Source organism: Pseudophryne corroboree, chromosome 9, assembly GCF_028390025.1.
Source record: "Pseudophryne corroboree isolate aPseCor3 chromosome 9, aPseCor3.hap2, whole genome shotgun sequence".
Taxonomy (NCBI): domain Eukaryota; kingdom Metazoa; phylum Chordata; class Amphibia; order Anura; family Myobatrachidae; genus Pseudophryne; species Pseudophryne corroboree.
Window position 1 is genome coordinate 479132550 of NC_086452.1, and position 19569 is coordinate 479152118.

The 19569-nt window shown below is 47.1% G+C and overlaps 1 protein-coding gene across 1 annotated transcript; it reads left to right on the forward strand.

Annotated features, from left to right (window-relative positions):
- The first annotated feature begins 13174 nt into the window (after positions 1 to 13174).
- On the forward strand, positions 13175 to 18476 carry LOC134958687 (uncharacterized). Its single transcript, XM_063941436.1, has 4 exons — positions 13175 to 13888; positions 13970 to 14342; positions 15876 to 16838; positions 18323 to 18476. Exons 1-4 carry the CDS (start codon positions 13303 to 13305, stop codon positions 18456 to 18458), a joined length of 2058 nt encoding a protein of 685 aa, XP_063797506.1. The 5' UTR covers positions 13175 to 13302; the 3' UTR covers positions 18459 to 18476.
- Positions 18477 to 19569: the final 1093 nt, after the last annotated feature.

Sequence of the window (19569 nt, forward strand, 5' to 3'; positions counted from 1 at the left end):
ATCCTAACCCACCGCTCTATGCTCCTCACCTGTGTAAAAAGATAAAATGTAAAACTGCAGGAAAAAAAGAAGCACAGGACGGGCGCCCAGCATCCTCTACGGACTACGAGAAAAGGATTTACCGGCAGGTAATTAAAATCCTATTTTCTCTTACGTCCTAGATCAGGCATTCCCAACCGCGGTCCTCAAGGCACACCAACAATGCAGGTTTTAGTGATATCCAGGCTGCAGCACAGATGGTTAAATCAAAATAACTGAGCTACTAAATAAGTCACCTGTGCTGAAGCCTGGATATCACTAAAACCTGCACTGTTTCTGTGCCTTGAGGACCGTGGTTGGGAATGCCTGTCCTAGAGGATGCTGGGGTCCATTTTAGTACCATGGTGATGTACCAAAGCTCCCAGTACAGGCGGGAAAGTGCTACTGTTCCTGCAGAACTGACTGACCAAACTTAAGGTCGTCAGCAGCCAGGGTATCAAACTTGTAGAACTTAGCAAACGTGTTTGCCCCTGACCAAGTAGCAGCTCGGCAGATTTGCAATGCCGAGACACCCCCGGGCAGCCGTCCAGGATGAACCCACTTTCCTAGTAGAGTGGGCTCTTACAGAAGTCGGTAACGGCAATCGTGCCGTGGAATGAGCGCGCTGAATGATACCTCTGATCCAGCACGCAATAGTCTGCTTAGAAGCAGGACCCCCAATCTTGTTGGGGTTATAGAGGACAAACAAAGATTCTGTTTTCCTTATTCGAGCCATTCTTGTAACATAAGTCCTCAATGCCCTGACGACATCCAGGGACTTGGAAACGGCTGAGGTGTCAGACGCCACTGGCACCAGCACTGGTTGGTTGATATGGAAAGACGACACAACCATTGGAAGAAAATGCTGAAGTGTTCTCAGTTCAGCCCTATCTTCATGAAAAATCAAATAAGGACTCTTGTGAGACAGAGCCCCTAACTCAGACACACGCCTGCCTGAAGCCAAGGCCAACAACAAATTCATGTGGAGGCTCAAACCAGTCCGATTTAAGGAACTGCAACACTACATTAAGATCCCATGGCGCCGCAGGAGGCACAAAGGGAGGTTGGATGCGCAGAACCCCCTTCACAAACGTCTGGACCTCAGGTAGGGAAGCCAATTGTTTCTGAAAGAAAATGGACAAGGCCGAAATTTGGACCTTGATAGATCCTAATCTCAAACCAGCATCCACACCCGCCTGTAGAAATAGGAGAAGCCATCCCAATTGAAACTCCACCGCAGGAGCATTCTTGGATTCGCACCAAGATACATATTTCCTCCAAATACGATGGTAATGTTTGGACGTTACCCCTTTCCTGGCCAGAATAAGTGTGGGAATGACTTCAGTAGGAATACCCTTACGGGCTAGGATCTGGCGCTCAACAGTCATGCCGTCAAACGCAGCTGCGGTAAGTCTTGATAAACTAACGGCCCCTGCTGAAGTAGGTCCTCGCAAAGAGGAAGAGGCAGAGGATCTTCCAGTAATAACTCCTGAAGATCTGGATACCAGGCCCCCCTTGGCCAGTCTGGGGAAATGAGAAATGCTCGAACCCTTGTTCTTCTGACAATCTTGAGAACTTTTGGAATTAGTGGAAGTGGAGGTAACAGATACACTGACTGAAACAGCCACTGGGTCACCAGTACGTCTACTGCTATTGCTTGTGGGTCTCTCGACCTGGAACAATATCTCTGAAGCATCTTGTTGAGACATGAAGCCATCATAACTACTTGAGTAACGCCCCAACGACTTGCTACCTCCGCAAAGACTTCTGGGTGGAGGCCCCATTCTCCTGGATGGAGATCGTGTCTGCTGAGGAAGTCTGCTTCCCAGTTGTCCACTCCCGAAATGAAAACTGCCGACAGAGCCTTTGCATGTCTTTTTGCCCAGAGGAGTATCTTTGTCACCTCTGCCATTGCCGCTCTGCTTTTTGTTCCACCTTGACGGTTTATGTAAGCTACTGCTGTTACATTGTCTGACTGGATCTGAATGGGACGACCTTGAAGATGATGTGCCGCTTGATGAAGGCTGTTGTACACAGCTCTCAATTCCAGAATGTTTATGTGAAGAAGAGTTTCCTGACTTGACCATCTTTCTTGGAAGCTTTCCCCTTGCGTGACTGCTCCCCAACCTCGGAGACTTGCATCCGTGGTCACCAGGATCCAGTTCTGTATCCCGAACCTGCGTCCCTCCAGGAGGTGAGAAACTGTAGCCACCACAGGAGCGAAACTCTGGCTTTTGCTGACAAGATTATCCTTTGATGCATGTGGAGATGCGACCCGGACCACTTGTCCAGTAGGTCCCACTGGAAAACCCTGGCATGGAATTGGCCATATTGTAGCACCTCGTAAGCCGCTACCATTTTCCCCAGCAGGCGAATGCACTGATGAATCGATGCTTTTCGTGGTCTCCATGCTCTGGATCTCCTGAGCCTTTTCCACTGGTAGACATACTCTCTGTACCCCGGTGTCCAGTATCATTCCCAGAAATGATAACCTCATCGTCGGTTCCAATTGTGATTTTGGAAAGTTGATGATCCAACCGTGCTGTTGAAGCACCGTCAGGGATAATGTTATGTTCTGGAGTAACTTGTCCCTGGATCTCGCCTTTATGAGGAGATCGTCCAAGTATGGAATTATGTTGACTCCTTGCTTGCGAAGGAGAACCATCATCTCCGCCATCACCTTGGTAAATATTCTCGGAGCCGTGGAGAGTCCGAACGGTAACGTTTGGAATTGGTAATGGCAATCCTGAACCGCAAACCTCAGGTATGCTTGATGTGGCGGGTAAATGGGGACATGCAGGTATGCATCCTTTATGTCCACTGACACCAGAAATTCCTTTTCTTCCAAGCTGGAGATCACCGCTCTTAGGGACTCCATCTTGAACTTGAACCTTTTCAAATAAAGATTCAGAGATTTTAGGTTTAAAATCGGTCTGACCGAGCCATCCGGCTTCGGCACCACAAACAGGCTTGAATAAAAACCTTGGTTCTTTTGTTCGGCAGGAACCAAGGAAATGACCCTGTCTTGGCATAATTTGTGTATTGCGTTCAGGACATTTGCGCTGTCCCGAGCAGAAACTGGCAAGGCTGATTTGAAAAATCGGCATGGGGAAGGTCTTGAAATTCCAACCTGTAACCTTGGGATACTGGGGCAGATGTATTAACCTGGAGAAGGCATAAGGAAGTGATAAACCAGTGATATGTGCAAGGTGATAAAGGCACCAGCCAATCAGCTCCTAACTGTTAATTTACATATTCAGTGCGTGGTCGGGTTTCCGTTTTTTTTTTTTTTTTGCCAAGTACGTGGATTACAAAAAAAAGAACAGGACACACTGGCTTTAGGTGAGTTTAATTTTATTTTCAGGTACCCCGGATTCGACAGATGAAGACATGGCCAGAGTCGGCGTGTCAACATAGGTAAGTATGTGTGTGTCGGAATGAATGTAATAAGTTGTACTTTCACGGTGTCTGTGTCCTGTTTTTTTGGGGGTATTTTTTTTGCAGTAGAACTACAGGTACCAGCGGGCCCGTTTCTCCCCCGCATGCTGGTACTTGTGGTTCTCCAAGTACCGGCTTGCGGGGGAGGCTTGCTGGGACTTGTAGTTCTTCTGCAAAAAACAATATTCTTACATTCTCAACAAGGCTATCAGCCCCCCATCCGCAGCCCTTGGATAGGGGGGACAGCCTCGGGCTTCACCCCTGGCCCTTGGGTGGCTGGGGGGAGGACCCCTTGATTGAAGGGGTCCCCACTCCTCCAGGGTACCCCGGCCAGGGGTGACTAGTTGGGTATTTAATGCCACGGCCGCAGGGCGCTGTATAAAAGTGACCCCAGGCTGTGGCATTATCTGTCCAGCTAGTGGAGCCCGGTGCTGGTACAAAAAATACGGGGGACCCCTACTCTTTTTGTCCCCCGTATTTTTTGCACCAGGACCAGGCGCAGAGCCCGGTGCTGGTTGATCAAATATGGGGGAACCGCTGTCATTTTTTATCCCATATTTTGTCAACCAGGACCGGCTCAAAGAGCCTGAGGCTGGTTATGCTTAGGAGGGGGGACCCCACGCAATTTTTTTCTCAGTTTTTACACTAAACAGACCCTTTCCCATAGATAACCATGCACAGATGTCAGTGATCCGTGCATGGTTATCCAAACTCGACTGGAAAAAGCAGGTCTATTTTTTTGCTGCTTTTTTTAACGAATCGAAAAAAAACAGACCCGCACTTGAGCCCTCAGAAACTAACACCCAAATACGAATGAATAGTGAATGCCCGTATTCTATGAAATAACAGCCGCGTTTGACCGATGGTCTATTCTTTCGTATTTCTGAACGTTGTCATTCAAACCATTTGGAATAGTCCAAACACTGCCGAGATTGGTGCTTAGTTAATTCCCGGATTGGGACTTAGAAAAAAAACCACAAATCGGCCAAACTCGGATTTTTAGTAAATACTGGCCCAGGTCTGCAAAGTATAACTGATATCTGCACAGTATTAGCAGTGACCCACTAGGTGGCAGCAGAGGACAGTGGACAGCACTGAGTAACATGGCACTGTGGAGAACAAGAGGCAGCAATGAATGTACAGGAGGCTGACACTCACATTACAACAGCCATATACCACCACTACACCCAGCCTCAGTGCCTCACACATCCAGCCTCAGTGCCACGCAACGCAGGATGCCTCCTACATCCAGCATCAGTGCCTCACACATCCAGCCTCAGTGCCACGCAGCGCGAGATGCCTCATCCATCCAGCCTCAGTGCCACGCAGCGCGAGATGCCTCATACATCCAGCATCAGTGCCTCACACATCCAGCCTCAGTGCCACGCAACGCAGGATGCCTCCTACATCCAGCATCAGTGCCTCACACATCCAGCCTCAGTGCCACGCAACGCAGGATGCCTCCTTCATCCAGCATCAGTGCCTCACACATCCAGCCTCAGTGCCACGCAACGCAGGATGCCTCCTACATCCAGCTTCAGTGCCTCACACATCCAGCCTCAGTACCACGCAACGCAGGATGCCTCCTACATCCAGCATCAGTGCCTCACACATCCAGCCTCAGTGCCACGCAGCGCGAGATGCCTCATCCATCCAGCCTCAGTGCCACGCAGCGCGAGATGCCTCGTGCATCCAGCATCAGTGCCTCACACATCCAGCCTCAGTGCCACGCAACGCAGGATGCCTCCTACATCCAGCATCAGTGCCTCAAACATCCAGCCTCAGTGCCACGCAGCGCAGGATGGCTCCTACATCCAGCATCAGTGCCTCACACATCCAGCCTCAGTGCCACGCAACGCAGGATGCCTCCTACATCCAGCATCAGTGCCTCACACATCCAGCCTCAGTGCCACGCAACGCAGGATGCCTCCTACATCCAGCATCAGTGCCTCACACATCCAGCCTCAGTGCCAAGCAGCGCGAGATGCCTCATCCATCCAGCCTTAGTGCCACGCAGCGCGAGATGCCTCCTACATCCAGCATCAGTGCCTCATACATCCAGCCTCAGTGCCACGCAACGCAGGATGCCTCCTACATCCAGCATCAGTGCCTCACACATCCAGCCTCAGTGCCAAGCAGCGCGAGATGCCTCATCCATCCAGCCTTAGTGCCACGCAGCGCGAGATGCCTCATACATCCAGCCTCAGTACACCATGCAGCGCGAGATGCCTCATATATCTGAGATGTGTAGTGTAGGCAAGGCATGTTGGGAGGTGTAGTGCAGGCAGGGCGTTCTAGGACGTGTAGTGCAGGCTGTACCCTGGCAGGGTGTGCTGGAAGGTGTAGTGCAGGGACTGCTGGGAAGTGTAGTGCAGGCAGGGCGTGCTGGGAGGTGTAGTGCAGGCTGGGCGTGCTGGGAGGTGTAGTGCAGGCAGGGCATGCTGGGAGGTGTAGTGCAGGCAGGGTGTGCTGAGAGGTGTAGTGCAGACTGTACCCAGGCAGGGTGTGTTGGGATGTGTAGTGCAGGGACTGCTGGGAAGTGTAGTGCAGGCAGGGCGTGCTGGGAGGTGTAGTGCAGGCAGGGCATGCTGGGAGTTGCAGTGCAGGCTGTACCCTGGCAGGGTGTGCTGGGAGGTGTAGTGCAGGCAGGGCGTGCTGGGAGGTGTAGTGCAGGCTGTACCCTGGCAGGGTGTGCTGGGAGGTGTAGTGCAGGCTGTACTCTGGCAGGGTGTGCTGAGAGGTGTAGTGCAGGGAGTGCTGGGAGGTGTACTGCGGGCAGTGCGTGCTGGGAGGTGTAGTGCAAGCAGGGTGTGCTGGGAGGTGTAGTGCAGGTTGTACTCTGGCAGGGTATGCTGGGAGGTGTAGTGCAGCCAGGGCGTGCTGGGAGGTGTAGTGCAGGCTGTACCCTGGCAGGATGTGCTGGAAGGTGTAGTGCAGGGACTGCTGGGAAGTGTAGTGCAGGCAGGGCGTGCTGGGAGGTGTAGTGCAGGCTGGGCGTGCTGGGAGGTGTAGTGCAGGCAGGGCGTGCTGGGAGGTGTAGTGCAGGCAGGGTGTGCTGAGAGGTGTAGTGCAGACTGTACCCAGGCAGGGTGTGTTGGGATGTGTAGTGCAGGGACTGCTGGGAAGTGTAGTGCAGGCAGGGCGTGCTGGGAGGTGTAGTGCAGGCAGGGCATGCTGGGAGTTGCAGTGCAGGCTGTACCCTGGCAGGGTGTGCTGGGAGGTGTAGTGCAGGCAGGGCGTGCTGGGAGGTGTAGTGCAGGCTGTACCCTGGCAGGGTGTGCTGGGAGGTGTAGTGCAGGCTGTACTCTGGCAGGGTGTGCTGAGAGGTGTAGTGCAGGGAGTGCTGGGAGGTGTAGTGCGGGCAGTGCGTGCTGGGAGGTGTAGTGCAGGCAGGGAGTGCTGGGAGGTGTAGTGCAGGCTGTACTCTGGCAGGGTATGCTGGGAGGTGTAGTGCAGCCAGGGCGTGCTGGGAGGTGTAGTGCAGGCAGGGCGTGCTGGGTGGTGTAGTGCAGGCAGGGCGTGCTGGGAGGTGTAGTGCAGGCAGGGTGTGCTGGGAGGTGTAGTGCAGGCTGTACCCTGGCAGGATAAATAATGGTTTGTAAATCCCTGGTAACTGGCGCAATACACAAAAGCAGCCTATAAACTAGTTCACCACAGGAAGAACCTCACCAAATGTTCAAATTATACCACAATTAGAAACACATTTGTGGGACCCAGAATAACAGGCGCTTAAAATAAAAATACAGAAATACTCAACAAAAGAACATCCCTGAAGTATATGGAAGTGATGGAATTTTCAAGCCGCAGCATGGATGGCCTTCTTCCTTTTTCCAAAGAATTTTTCAGCCTCTCCGGTTTGGCATAAAAAGAGAGATGGTATATATATGTGTAGTAATGTTTCAAATAATACACAGGTCTCTTCCAATGTAAAAGACGTTCACACAGCAATGCACATCAACTGAAGAGGCGTACCCAAACTCACTTCCCAAATGAAATGAACAGGCCTATAAAGGTATCTTTTTTTATCCACCTCTTGTGTCAAAGAATCTATGGTTTGAGAGAAGATCCCCTTTACCAAGATAGTAAGCGTACCTCACTCACACAAGCGAGGTGTATTTGAAACATATAAAGGTATCTTTTCCACTGTGTAAGATGAATGTAAGGCGTACCCTACTCACGGCAGTAAAGATTATGGCCCTCATTCCGAGTTGATCGCAGTGAATCATCGCATCGCAAACGGGCAGAAAACAACTAAACGCGCATGCGCAAAAGCGGAAATACGCATGCGCTAGCATAGCGATACGACACTTGAGCAGAAATACTACAAAGAAAACCGCTCGTTACACAGAAACGAAAACGGGGAGTGGCGAAGGCGTGACAGAGGCGCGACTTCGCAATCTGACGACATGGGCGTGAAAGTGGGCGTCTAGTGTGGGAGTATGCAACTAGCAGTAGGCGTGTTTTCGCAGAAATGCATTTTCGTAGTTAAACTTAACATATCAATTCCTCGCAATCTTGACGCAGCAACCGAGTACGTCTGCAGTTACTCTGCATTTGCGAAGTAGTGTTACAAGTGTGTATGCAATAATTAGCAGTTAATTGGAGAGCCCATTCATCTGTTGTCCAATTACTTGCTAAACACTGCTCTGCTGAAATACTGTAAACAGCAATTGTGTGGACACATTACATGTTTATTCTAAGCACCTATAAATCTGTAACGCTGCCAAATAAGGTTTTTATTGTGAGTCAAGTTTTTGGATAAACATTCATGTTAAGTGCATGTTTTAATGTGTTAAATACTACCAAATGCAAACAAGTGAAATTATCAAAACTGCAAAACTACATCAGCAACATCTAAACTACATAAAATGTTACCTTTGTATATCCCAAATATCAGGACCAACATAATGCAGCATACACTTAATTTATTGCTTAAATATAACTTTTATCTTTGGTTAGAATATCTGACAATGTTTAAAATTATGTCCTGTTGCCCATAGTAAAACAAAACCAGAGTTGTGACTATTTTTATAATATGGACATTAAAGTGTGGTGCAAGGCATACCTGTTGCATTTTTAAAGATGCAATGCTTGTATGTTTTTTCGGATTGTTCCCTTGTTCCCCAAGTGTCTATATGCTTTGCTAAACTTTCCTGGACTAAGATTAACATAATGCATTTACTTTAATAAAGTACACAAACTTTTTTTTTATTTTTTGTTTTATTACTGCTGTAATATATTTAGTGATCCAAACAACATGGCTACAGGTGAGTATCACAGGCAAAGATGGACCAAGCAGCAAGCAGATGCCACTGACACAAATGACATAGCAGAACTCAGTACTAGGGAAACTCCATCTTCTGACAAAATAATAATTTAAATGCAAATAAATAATATGGTGTAAACACCCTGCCAGACAAATATATTTGGGGAACTGAGAAAGATTCAGGAGTATCACTGACCTGGTCGGAGGGTGTTGTGGACTCGGGGCTTCTTCCGGTGACCGGGAAGAGGAACCGCTACTGGGTCGCAGTAGAGATGGCCGGATGTAGGTCTTCCTCATACAGGATGAAGACGGTAAGCAGGAAGCACGGAGGAATGCTTGAAGGTCTCCTGGAAAACAAGACTTGTAAAAGTGCTGAGTGCTGAGGTACAGAGGTGCTGGTGATATTGAGGTGCTGAAGGCACAGAGGCACTGAGGTACTGAGGTACTGAGGTGCTGGAGGCACAGAGGTGCTGAGGCACAGAGGTGCTGAGGTGCTGAGGCACTGAGGTGCTGGAGGCACAGAGGTGCTGAGGCACTGAGGCGCTGAGGTGCTGAGGCACTGAGGTGCTGGAGGCACAGAGGTGCTGAGGCACTGAGGTGCTGAGGCACTGAGGTGCTGGAGGCACAGAGGTGCGTAGAGGCGCTCGGGCGCTGAGGCATGGAGGTGCGTGATGGCGCTCGGGCGCTTGGAGGCGCGGAGGTGCGTGTTGGCGCTCGGGCGCTGAGGCACGGAGGTGCGTGATGGCGCTCGGGCGCTGAGGCACGGAGGTGCGTGATGGCGCTCGGGCGCTTGGAGGCACGGAGGTGCTGGGAGGCACGGAGGTGCTCGGGAACGCTGAGATGCTGGAAACACAGATTTGCTTGGAAGCACAGCAGTAACAGGAACAAGGGAGCTCTGGAGATCACGGTTTCTGACAGGCAGAATTGATGATACACAGGCGCCGGATCTCTGCTCGGCGTCTGGCTTTAAACCTCCCGCCTTTGCCTGATTGGCGGAGCGGGCAGATGACGTCAGCCCCGCTCCGCCTACCTAGTCCCAGTCAACATGGCGGCGCCCTCGCTCCGGGAAGCCGCCGGAGAGACCCGCCGACCCGACGCCGGACCCCCGAGACCGCCGGAGGAGAGAGGCGCCAGGCCATCCAGGACACCTGCAGAGGCAAGCGCGGCCGCCGCTGCCCGCGAGGTGTGACAAGGAGTCAGCGCACAAACACAACAATACACAGCACACTAGGAAGAGGAAGATGGCTCTGGTGTACAGGTAAAAAAGCTCACAGGCTACAATATATCAAAACAGAAATAATAAATTTCACTAAGAGGGAGTTAGCCATTCTGGCCACACAAGCCAACACAAAAAATACATAGAGACAACATGAAAAACATGGGTGCTGCCCATCTGGAGAGACATCACTTTCTTTTTTTTCCCCCGCCTGATGCTGTTCTTCTTGGCTTGGTCTGCGGAGCGACCTTCGTGTGCCCTGCCCAGTGGGATGTTCTTCCTGGGCAGGGGAGGGAGCCGATGTGGCTGGCTCTCTGCCACTGTGGGCAAGGGAGACAGCGATGGCCTGGAGCCCTTGCAAGATGTTATTTGCAAGGCTTTGGAATGAGGAGGCAAGTTGATCTTGTCCCTGCCTGAGCTCTGCCAGACCTTGGCAGAGTTGAGCAACACCTTGCTCCACACTGGTTCTGTGCTCAGTGAGCCGGACAGCTATCTGGCTTACCTCCCGGATCATCCTGTCCTGAAAAGCATTTAGGCTCTCACCATACCTTGCTATTTCAAGCAGGATTTCCGTGATAGCAGAGGGTTGGGTGGGGGGGCCAGTTGGAACCTGGATAGGTGGGATTTGGGGTCCCACACTGGCAGACACACTAGGTCCCTCCACCTCAGCCTCAGCCACATAACCCTCCTGTGACTCTACCTGCTCACCCACCTGTGCTGTGTTATGTGCAAAGCAAATAGAAGAATGTGTGGAAAAAGAGTAGAAAAAAAACAATATGAGACTTTTGTAACAAAAGCAATTAAACAATACAAATATGTGTGTAAACTTACCTGGCAAGTCATGTGCCGTCAGTATTTCAGGCAGGTCCGTGTCCATATAAGACACCCCTGACCCCTCCTCATAACTGACACAGTCCATGGCCATCTCCTCCAACTCTGTATACTCCACAGCGACAGCTGGTCCGCCCCCTGTAGCCCTCGAGGCATTCCACTCCGCAGACCTCTTGCCCTTCAGGCGGGATTTGAAGTCGGCCCAACTACATATATTTGAAAAAATATGGGGCAAGGTATATTTTTTAAATAAATTCCTGCTTTAATATATAGGACACATGTTCTGCATTTGGTTGCTATAGACAACATCACATGTAACTAGCTTTTTAAGAATACTTTGCACAGATAATGGACTGCCAATATACACTTACCGTCGTCTAACTTCCTGTGATGTTCGGACTATAGAGCCGACTTCATTCACAGAATGAGTGATGTCCCTCCAGATTCGATCTTTGGTAGCAGCACCCATGTTTTTTGGTCCTCTATGTATTTTGGACATGGCCTGTGTGACCAAAACACGCAACTCCCTCTTAGTGAATGCGGGCTGCCTTTTTTTTCGCCTTGAAGTAGCCTGTGAGCTTTGTTCCTGTTCCTCCTCACCATCTTCCTCGTCACTAGCTGCTTGTGTATGTTGTGGTTGTGTGGCTAATGCTGAATCTCCCTCGGTTTCCCCAGTATGTCTATCTGGCAGGGTAACCCCTCCTAACTGCTGGGTATCAGAAGCTGGAATGTCTCTAGTACTGAGTCCTGCTTCTTCAGAATCCGCAGAGGCGGATTCCAGCATTTGCCGACGCAATGCTATTTGTCTTTGTGCCAATGCCGCCTACTGCCGCTGCACGCGGTCCATCTCTGCTGCCAAATCCTCACGAGTAGCCATGTTGCTAATGACAAGTCTGTACGCACAGGTGTGTAGGTATTTATAGCTACGTGCGTTGCGAAAAATCACACAGGTGTTAATTATGCTAATTGTGTGACTGATTGTACTGCTTATTTAAGAGCCTTGTTTGCAGCCTGTGTGAGTGGGTGTATGATGATAAAAACTGCTGTGTGTTATCATTGAAGGTGGTCGTCTTTGGTACAACTTTGCAGTGAGTAATTTTTGCATTGTCTTGCAGACAGATGTCCGTTTATTCGCTTTAAACATTTTGTATAGCGTAGTGCGTTTTTTTTGCTAAGTTTCTTTTGTGAGTATTCCTACATTAGTCAATTATCAAGCCAAGTATGTATGGTGGTGCAATGGAACTGGGTTTATGTATTTTGGAGGATATCTGTTTGTTATTTTAATGGTTTAGTATGCCATATGTTTTTTTTTCTTACCTGTACTTTACAGTGTGTATGTTATATTGTTCACACAGTTTGTTTGATTTATTAGACTCCTTCTGTGTCTCTTGTAGGTGTCTGTTTGTTGGATTTAGTTTCCATATTTTGATTTTGCCCAAGTAGGAAGATTTTTTGTTCTTTTTTTCAAACAAATAAGAAACTTCATTTATTGACCAGGTAAGTAGACTATCCCTGTGTGTGCTGCTGTTTGTTGTAATTGTCTATATGATCTCTTAGACTCCTTCTGTGTCTCTTGTAGGTGTCTGTTTGTTGGATTTAGTTTCCATATTTTGATTTTGCCCAAGTAGGAAGATTTTTTGTTCTTTTTTCAAACAAATAAGAAACTTCATTTATTGACCAGGTAAGTAGACTATCCCTGTGTGTGCTGCTGTTTGTTGTAATTGTCTATATGATCTCTTAGACTGCTTCTGTGTCTCTTGTAGGAGTCTCATTGTTGGATTTAGGTTCCAGATTTTGATTTTGACCAAGTTGGCTGATTTTTTGTTCTTTTTTCTAATAAATTTGAAACTTCATTTATTGACCAGGTAAGTAGTCTATCCCTGTGTGTCCTGGAGTGTGTTTGTAGCAAGTGTGTATCTTATTTTTTTATTGCCCATTTCTCTATCTAGTAGGTGTTATTTCTTGGTTTACAAAGCATTTACTTTTGACAAAGTAGGGCTGATTTTTGCTGTATTAGCTACTAAAGGACACCCTTTTTTTTTTAAAGGTTTTTTTAATTAACAAACTAATTTACATTATTCCTACTTAGTTGTTTGAATATATATTGTGGCAGTTGTTATATGGGTATGTTTGAATTCTCAAATACTTTTGGATTTGTGATGTTAACCTATGTTTGAAATAATTAGCTAAAGGTTTCTTTTTGTTTTTTTTTCAATTTTGTGTTTTGGGACCGTTTTTTATTCTTGAAGAAATGGAGTATGCTCCTGCAGTAAGTTAACACCCATACACTTTGTCTTTGATTATGGCTGACAATGTGTGTTTTTTTTTTGTAATTTTTTAAAATGATTCTTACCTTCATTTTAAGTTGGTGATGTCCGTTCATGTGGCAGCTGAAGCCCTCCCACCCCAACCCACGGAACCACTCCCACCCCAACCGCTGCAAGCCCTCCAACCGCAACCGGCTCCTCATCATCCAAGGCAACGGAGGCGTGCTAGGCCACCAATTTTCCGTACCCGTGTCCTCCTTTTTGGGATGCCTGATGATGTGGTTTTGCGCAGATACAGGCTGTCACCTCATCTAATCCTAGACACTCTCTCCATAATAGAGAGTGATCTAGAACAATCCATTAGGTATCCTACAGCAATACCAGCATTGACACAATTCCTTGCTGTGTTACATTTTGTGGCCACTGGTTCATACCAGCATGTTGTGGGCGATCTGGTTGGCATGTCGCAGGGCCAGTTCAGTAAGGTCCTGCGGCGTGTCAGCCAGGCTTTTATTAAGCGCGTTAAGCAATTTATTGCTATGCCTTTGGATGTTGGGGCCCTAGATGTGGTGAAGCGGCAATTTGAGGAAGGTGGTAGTTGCTTCCCACATGTTATTGGGGTTGTGGATGGCACACATGTAGCTATTGTACCACCAAGACATAATGAAGAAATTTATAGAAACAGGAAACGGTTTCATTCTCTGAATGTAATGGTTGTTTGTGGGCCATCCCTCCAGATCCTGTCCCTGAATGCTAAGTTCACGGGGAACTCCCATGATGCCCATGTCATTAGACAATCAGGGATATGGCACAGATTAAGATCGATGGAAGGACAAGACATGTGGTTATTGGGTGAGTGTTTTTATTTATTTACTTACAATAATATTTTTAAAAATTACATTCTAATTATTTTCTTTTCTTCTCATCAAACAGGAGACCGTGGATATCCTTGCACCCCCTGGCTCATGACTCCTTACAGTAAGCCCAGGCCAGGACCACAGACGGCATTTAACTCCGCGCTTACTGCCACTAGACAGCTGGTGGAGCGCACGATTGGTGTCCTTAAAGGACGCTTTCGTGTGCTCCACCGCACTGGTGGCGACATCATGTATTCGCCGGAGATGGTAAGTAAAATTGTGGTCCTGTGCGCAATTCTACATAACATCGCTGTAAGGAGTCGCGATGAGCTTCTTCACACAGAGGAATTGCCAGATGAGGAGCCAGGGGTTGGGCGAAGAGTCGGTGGGGGGAGTGTTTCCCGGAGGGGAAATGAAGTAAGGGCACGCATTGTTCGGGAATTTTTCAGGTATAGTGATTTTTAACAAATTATAAAAATATAACACAAAGTCACTGTATGTTTATGTTCATTTTGCTCTGATGTCATTTAGGTAGCTTTTGAAAGTTCATTGTGTAATTGTTTTGGTGTGTGTGAATATGTTATTAGTTGTTTCTGTAAATATTCAAACATGTTAACCTTACAATGTTTTTTTTGTTTTGAAAATATTTTTCCGTTGTTAAAATGTTGTGATTTTTTTTTTTTTATACTAATCCTGTTTTCAAAAACAAATGCACAACATATGATACTAAATGTTGAAAACTTTCTGACTGTACAGCTGATTGTTCCTCCAAAATGTGGTGAGTACACAGATTGTCACAAATATTTTAGTAAAAATATGTGTGTGTGTGTGCGTGCGTGCGTGTGTGTGTGTGTGTGTGTGTGTGGAATTGTGAGGGTAGGTTCTTTTATTATCATGTTCTTCCGCGACTGCGAATTTCCGCTTTAGCGAAATAACCCCTCTGCTCTTCACAGCACTGCAGACAGCAATAAAGTTTATTCAATGCACACATCAATAAAGTTAATTTAGATGACAGCACAGATTTTACACCAATCACATGCCAACACACACTATAAATATATGCCCATATATGGAAAACGCCATTGCCATGATGCGTGCTGAACCGTTCACACGGCGTGAGCTCCGCGTCCTGGTGGCGGTGATGGACCGCCGCGTAGGGCGCTTTATCCCAAATCGGGTAAAGCGCGAGGCCTACGCGGAGGTCCGCCGCTTGTTAAGAAGCCGCATCCGCAGCCGGAGGACCATTATCCAGCTGGAGAGGCGCTGGAGCGACCTGCGAAGGCGTACGCCGGACTTGTTGGCTGAGCTACGTCAACAGATCCGGACCCTACGTGGGCGCAGTAAGTAACATTTCGGCACATGATGGATTTTACGCATAACCTTTGCATACTTTCACTAAGTGAGAGTGTGAAAATTTGCACACTTACAATAAGCATGAGTGTGTGTGGGTAGGGCAAGCAGTACTGCATACCTCCCAACATGACCCTCTCCAGGAGGGACAGAATACTCTGCTTCTGGACTTGTCACTTAATTTAGTGAATAAAGGTGTTTCAGCACAGATGATGGCAGTCATACATTAAAGAGGGAAGTGACGGAGCACAACATTCTGTCCCTCCTGGAGAGGGTCATGTTGGGAGGTATGGTACTGACTGTATGTTGTTGGGCATAATTACTACACAGGCTCACAACTGAACACAATAACCTGTTCAGTGTTTTATTTTAAAAAATGTTGGTGGTTTTGAGAACTGGTGATGTTGGCTATAACAAACATTCAGATTCTATATATTCTCGGATAGAAGGTGCTTAAGAAAGTTTAATTATATTATGATTGGTTGCTAAGGACAACATCACCAGTATAAACATTTTAATAACTCAGTAATGTTACCCCTGTCTCTTTAACATGGGACAGAACAGAGTAATATGAATATGCGGATGTTCTAAATGTATATGTTAAAACCTAAAAATTACATATGTCATTCTAGGGCGAGCACAACGGCAAGGTGCTGCTGCTGGTGCAGGGAGGCGACAACACGCACATCCACAAACACCATCCCCTTCTGGCTCCCCCTCCACCTCTCCTGCCCAATCCCCCTCTCCAGCCACCTCACCCTCTCCAGCCACCTCACCCTCTCCTGCCCAATCCCCCACTCCTGCCCAATCCCCCTCTCCAGCCACCTCACCCTCTCCTGCCCAATCCCCCACTCCTGCCCAATCCCCCTCTCCTGCCCAATCCCCCTCTCCAGCCACCTCACCCTCTCCAGCCACCTCACCCTCTCCTGCCCAATCCCCCACTCCTGCCCAATCCCCCTCTCCTGCCCAATCCCCCTCTCCTGCCCAATCCCCCTCTCCAGCCACCTCACCCTCTCCAGCAACCTCACCCTCTCCTGCCCAATCCCCCTCTCCTGCCCAATCCCCCTCTCCAGCCACCTCACCCTCTCCAGCCACCTCACCCTCTCCAGCCACCTCAGCCTCATTTTCCAACTCCCCCTCTCCAGCCCAAGCCCACTCTCCAGCCCAATCCCACTCTCTTTCCAAATTCCCCTCTCTGCCCCCCTCCCCCTCTGTGTCCCAAAAAAGCACACCACCACCCTCACCCTATCATTCCCAAACACCCTCTGTAAGTACCTCCCCCTTCCATCCTCTCACCCAATTGGACCCTCCTTCCCCCATCCTGCCTCCTTCCCCCATCCAGCACCCATCCCCCATCCAGCCAACCTCACCCATCCAGCCTCCATCCCCCAGCCAGCCCCCATCCCCCATCCAGCCAAACTCACCCATCCAGCCTCCATCCCCCAGCCAGCCAACGTCGCCCATCCAGCCTCCATCCCCCAGCCAGCCAACGTCGCCCATCCAGCCTCCATCCCCCAGCCAGCCAACGTCGCCTACAGAATGGGCTGCAGAGGCCCCGGAGCCACTAGAGGGAGGTGGACAAGTGGCAGAGGAGAGTAAGTTCGCACACATTACTTATTTTTAAATTTTATAAATACAAAACACATTCAAATAAATGCAGTGTTGTACTGTAGCCAATCTTTTGACAAGGTTAAATGCTTGTCTTCTTCATCATGGTATGGATGATGCATTCACATTTGTGTGCGGGACATTATATGTACAGTGTCTACATCTGGTTGCTAATCACTATGTCGACAGGTTTGTCTGCACAACAAGGTTTGTATGTGAAACATTATATGCAACACATTTAGACCAGAGTGTTCATTTTTGTGTGGTTTTACTTTTACAATTGAGCTTGGGTATTGCAATATTTAAAAAAAAAAGTCGCAGGAGTCACTTTGTTAGCCAGCCTAACGACACAATGATTTGTGTTGTGAAAGTTACACTCACAAAATGCTTATTTGCTTTTTCAAAACCTGTTTGACCTTATTTATTTAGTAAGGCAGGCTTTCAGGGAGTGTGGGCATGCTAGGATATGTTGTCCTTCTGAAGATGTTGATATGCAGTGTGATGATGCAGGGCAAAACAGCACAAAAGACAAGTCTGCTTCACTACAGATGTGAATGATGACCAGTATGGGGTTACATGTACTAATTTGGGGGTGTGATTCAAGATTGGATGTTGAACATAGCAACCAAACAAAAACAAAGTTTCAGTTATTTCCAACCTTCTAGAAGAGAAGTAGAATGTGATTGGTTGCTATGGACAACATCACACCCTAAATATAACTCCCATCTTAGGGGGTCATTCCGAGTTGTTCGCTCGTTATTTTTTTGACGCAACGGAGCGAATAGTCGCTAATGCGCATGCGCAATGTCCGCAGTGCGACTGCGCAAAGTAAATTTGCTATGCAGTTAGGTATTTTACTCACGGCATTACAAGGTTTTTTCTTCGTTCTGGTGTTCGTAATGTGATTGACAGGAAGTGGGTGTTTCTGGGCGGAAACTGGCCGTTTTATGGGAGTGTGTGAAAAAACGCTGCCGTTTCTGGGAAAAACGCGTGAGTGGCTGGAGAAACGGAGGAGTGTCTGGGCGAACGCTGGGTGTGTTTGTGACGTCAAACCAGGAACGACAAGCACTGAACTGATCGCAGATGCCGAGTAAGTCTGGAGCTACTCAGAAACTGCTAAGAAGTGTCTATTCGCAATTCTGCTAATCTTTCGTTCGCAATTTTAATATGCTAAGATTCACTCCCAGTAGGCGGCGGCTTAGCGTGTGCAAAGCTGCTAAAAGCAGCTTGCGAGCGAACAACTCGGAATGACCCCCTTAGTAAATGTACATCATGGTGTGGTAGACTTTTACACATTGAAATTTTGCTAGGCCAAACATTGCTGAGTATGCTTGTGTGTTGGTATGCTACTGTTTTGTCATTTATACATCCATGATGTATATCATTTGATATGAAAGTGTGCTTTTTGGGATTGTGATGTAATAGGTAATGCGAGTTATGTTTTAATTTGCATTTTGACTCTGCATTTCAGATGGTGCCATTGGAGATCCCACAAGCCTGGCAGGCATCGTTGGGCGGATGAAGGCAAATTTGGAGGCCATGTTGGCCGAAGTAAACAATTTGGCAAATTTATTGTAAAAAAAAATAAACAAAAATTATGTTTATAAAAAACTTAAATCAAAAAATGTTCCAAAAATAAAAAAAATTAATTTACTGTTATGCGCTTGTGATGTGTTTAATGCCAAAATATTAAAGCATATTGCAAAGCAGAAATTGGTTACCTAACAAAAAAAAACACAAACAAATTACGAGTTTAAGTCTTATTTATTACATACAAATTAGGTTAGTTAGTAGCTTATTTTTAAAATAAACATGTAAACACATACATTCACACACTAAACATCCACACCAAATTATGCTATTTACATTTATGTCAGGCACAGTTTACACATCTCTTGCACTTCTTTAAAAAAAAACATGGTAATGTCCAATTATGCCTACAAAGTGTTCTTGAGGTATTCTTTGCAGACTTAATTGGTGATGCACACAATCAATTATTACACTAATTGGATTTATAATTGAGGGACGCTTGCTGAGTTTGAATTGCAAGGTGTCATCTAAATTAGGAAAAAAAAAATTGCTGTGCGTTTGTTTGCACAAACCTTAGCACATTTAAGAGGAATGCGTAAATCTACGATGAGATCGTTTTTTTACGATGAGGAGTGTGCGTATGCGATGGATTCGCATTAATGCGTTGTGATTTGGCATACGCCTACTTTGTGTAGTACTGCGTACGAAATAGCAAATGTACGTTGGGGGCGGATGTTCGCAATTTTACAACATAATCGCAACTTTGCGAATATGTTGTGCGAACGAAAAACATAGCGAACAACTCGGAATGACCACCTATGTTCAAACACATCAGGGTTTCTTTCGATGGATGACCATGAGGCACGGGCACAAACAATAAAAAGTGTGCAAAAGTTCATCAGATGTTGAAGCAGCTTAACTTATGCATCCAAAAACACAAAATGCTGTACTTAAAACAAAAAAGTATTTAAAAAAAAAAAAAAACAGTTCCAGTTCCTACCTAAATAGTAAAACGAAAGGTCCACACTCTCAGCTGGTCAACATGTTTCGGCCTTTATTGTTTGTGCCCGTGTTGTACCCTAAATGTATGTTTTTTTTTAAATAAATATCTTTTTTATGGATTGACCGTGATCTATATATATTTTTTATGTTTTGACGCTTATGTCGGAATTTATACACACGAAATCT